This window comes from Lactuca saligna, chromosome 5 (assembly GCF_052625555.1).
Source record: "Lactuca saligna cultivar CGN05327 chromosome 5, ASM5262555v1, whole genome shotgun sequence".
NCBI lineage: Eukaryota > Viridiplantae > Streptophyta > Magnoliopsida > Asterales > Asteraceae > Lactuca > Lactuca saligna.
In genome coordinates, this window is record NC_136421.1 from 246401404 (window position 1) to 246404628 (window position 3225).

The following is a 3225-nucleotide window of genomic DNA, read 5'->3' on the forward strand; positions in this document are numbered from 1 at the left end:
ATATATATATATATATATATATATATATATATATATATATATATATATATATATATATATATATATATATAGTACAACCTTCCTAATTTGCAATTACTAGTATTTATTTTCACCATTTGATTCCAGAGAGTTACCGGAAAAAGAAAAGGAAGAAAAACCCACAAAGGTGAAAGGCCGAAGCATATGTGGTATCCACACCTCCCCACTGTTTCTATCCAGTCATGAATGCCACGTCATATATAAATGGGCCCGGCGGCTTTAGTCAATTGCAACTGCACTTTCTGCAACTTTTCCATTTTCTGCAACCTCTCTCCTCTTCTTTACCCTAAATCCTCTATTCAAATTTGTAAATCCACAAGTGAATTGGATCATATTGTTACTCTTTCCAAGTAACTGTTGAAGATGAAGGCAAATTAGGGCTCAAATTGAAGCTTAAAGTTGGATGCAGAGATGTCCGTTGCAGAGCTAAAAGAGAGGCACACGGCTGCTACAGAAACTCTGAATTCTCTCAAGGAACGATTGAGAGAACGACGACTTCAACTTCTAGATACAGACGGTATTTCGAATTGTTTACATTGGAAAATATGCGGATATATGTTTCTGATGTTCTTATAGATCTCTCTTTTTTGTGATCGAGTTTTACAGTGGCGAGCTATGCAAGAGCGCAAGGTAAGACTGCGATTGCTCTCGGCCCAACGGATCTGGTTTGTTGTCGGATTTTACAGGGACACACCGGCAAGGTAAGCCTTTAGCCTTGTGTTAATGGTGATTCGCATTCGATCGTGGTACAAATATGATTTTGTACATTGTAGTTTATTAGAGAACCTGCGTTGCTATGTGGTAGAGAGGTGATATATTGGATATGATTATGTATATTATATTGATGAATATACCTTAGGTTGATTTATACTTGACGTGGTTAGAAATTCAGGATCATTTGATATGATCTTCCGTTGACCTATTTTTGGCTATGATCAACCGAGTAGGGAAAGTAACGAAGATTAAAAGTCGATGCTAAATTGAAGAGAATTCTAAGGTTCCAATCCCTTCTTTGGTCCACAAGTACATTACAATATAACTTCAGTCCCATGGTTTATATTGTATAAATTTGATTTGGTACTTCACTCTGATTTGTCATCATCCATGCATCTGCACAATTTTGTATGTTAGAACTAATTGCTATTAGATAATAATTGTGAAGGTTTGTGTTAACATTAAGACTATTGACCTAAAGTTGGATGCATTATATCTGAATATGCAACATCTAAATTGATTTAGGTGTATTCACTCGACTGGACTCCAGAAAAGAATCGAATAGTAAGTGCATCCCAAGATGGAAGGTTAATAGTTTGGAATGCTCTAACAAGTCAGAAAACCCATGCCATTAAACTCCCATGTGCATGGGTAATGGCATGTGCTTTTTCTCCAAGTGGACAATCAGTTGCATGTGGTGGACTTGATAGTGTATGCTCCATCTTCAATCTTAACTCACCACTTGACAAAGATGGCAATATACCAGTATCAAGAATGCTTAGTGGACACAAGGGTTACGTGTCCTCATGTCAGTATGTTCCAGATGATGATACTCGCTTAATAACCGGATCTGGTGATCAGACATGTGTATTATGGGATATAACTACAGGATTAAGAACTTCTGTCTTTGGAGGAGAGTTTCAATCAGGACACACCGCTGATGTTGTCAGGTATTTTATTAAAAATATTAATCCAAACTTATATTTCCCTTTCTGGATTAACTTATATAAATTATTTAACTGTTTCAGTTTATCAATCAACGGGTCAAACTCAAGAATGTTTGTTTCGGGTTCTTGTGATGCAACTGCCCGGCTTTGGGACACTCGGGTAGCATCTCGGGCAGTAAGAACATTTCAAGGGCACCAAGGGGATGTTAATTCAGTGAAGTTTTTCCCAGATGGAAATCGGTTTGGAACTGGATCAGATGATGGAACTTGTAGACTTTTTGACATCAGAACTGGACACCAGCTTCAAGTCTACACTCACCCACAACAAGATGATAACAAGCCTGATGTCACCTCCATTGCATTCTCCATATCAGGTCGTCTGCTCTTTGCTAGCTACTCTAATGGTGATTGCTTCGTATGGGATACTCTTTTGGCTGAGGTAAATACATAAGATTTAGATGCTGGGTTTGAAATTTGAATGGTTGTTTTTACTTATGTTTGAAATTTTGAATGAGAGGACAGGTGGTTTTAAATCTTGGAACTCTCCAGAACTCGCATGAGGCTCGTGTAAGCTGTTTGGGTTTGTCTGCTGATGGGAGTGCATTGTGCACAGGAAGTTGGGATACCAGTCTTAAGGTTAGCACCAAATTCCAATTTTAAGTTTTTAATATCTTAATAATATTGTGTCGTGCATACAGATACATGAATTAAATATATTTTTGGAACAGATTTGGGCTTTTGGTGGGCACAGGACAGTGATCTGATCTGAGTGAATAATGGTGGTAATTCTGATTTGCATATTTTAATCATGTGCCTTTTTTACGTTTTATTTAACGGACTATGTGGAAATTGGAATGAATATAAACTAGTTGGGTATGGGTATGGGTATGGGTATGGGTATGGGTATGGGTAGAACACATAGTAAATAGTTTCATCTGATTTTGGTTTACAAATTGAAATTAATTTGTGTTTGTGGTACTGGTCCATATATTACAAGTGTTTCTTCGGATATTGTGATCCCATTTACGGGGGAAGGTTTGCGTGAAATGGAAGTGACCGTTTTACCCTTGTTTTTTTTGTTTATGTTGAAATTACTATTGCTATTTTAGCCTCTTTTTTTCATTGTAACATGTGTGTCTCCTGGTGTATTGTTGTTTGATTTTTCATGTAAATTTAATAGTTGGGTTGATGAATTTGTAGCCTATAAACCAAAAATAGAATATTACCCGATACAGGGACCAAAAAATGTAAAAAAAAAAAAAAAGAGTAAATTACTGAAATCGTCCCTATGGTTTAGTCAAAATTTCACGTTTGGTCCCTAACTTTTCTTCTGCACTCGGATCGTCCATGTAATTTGATTTTGTTGTGTTTTTTATCCCTTACATACATAAAATTAGGGACCAAACGTGTAATTTTGATAAAACTATAGGGATGAAAATCGCAACGAAATCAAACCATAGGGACGATCCGAGTGCAAAAAAAAAAGGTAGGGATCAAACACGAAATTTTGACCAAACTATGGAGA

General features: G+C 36.6%; 1 protein-coding gene across 1 annotated transcript; it reads left to right on the forward strand.

The window, feature by feature from the left end:
* The first annotated feature begins 267 nt into the window (after positions 1 to 267).
* LOC145047242 (guanine nucleotide-binding protein subunit beta-2-like) lies at positions 268 to 2768 on the forward strand. The gene is made up of 6 exons (XM_078995484.1): positions 268 to 556; positions 646 to 740; positions 1279 to 1703; positions 1782 to 2139; positions 2223 to 2336; positions 2429 to 2768. The coding sequence occupies exons 1-6, from the start codon at positions 451 to 453 to the stop codon at positions 2462 to 2464; spliced, it is 1134 nt and encodes a 377-aa protein (XP_078851610.1). The 5' UTR covers positions 268 to 450; the 3' UTR covers positions 2465 to 2768.
* Positions 2769 to 3225: the final 457 nt, after the last annotated feature.

Excerpts from the sequence above, each read along its gene's own strand:
- LOC145047242 (XM_078995484.1), top strand. The coding sequence starts at position 451 with ATGTCCGTTGCAGAGCTAAAAGAGAGGCACACGGCTGCTACAGAAACT. Across the intron at positions 557-645 it reads TCAACTTCTAGATACAGACG|TGGCGAGCTATGCAAGAGCG; the intron begins GTATTTCGAATT and ends CGAGTTTTACAG. Across the intron at positions 1,704-1,781 it reads CACACCGCTGATGTTGTCAG|TTTATCAATCAACGGGTCAA; the intron begins GTATTTTATTAA and ends TAACTGTTTCAG.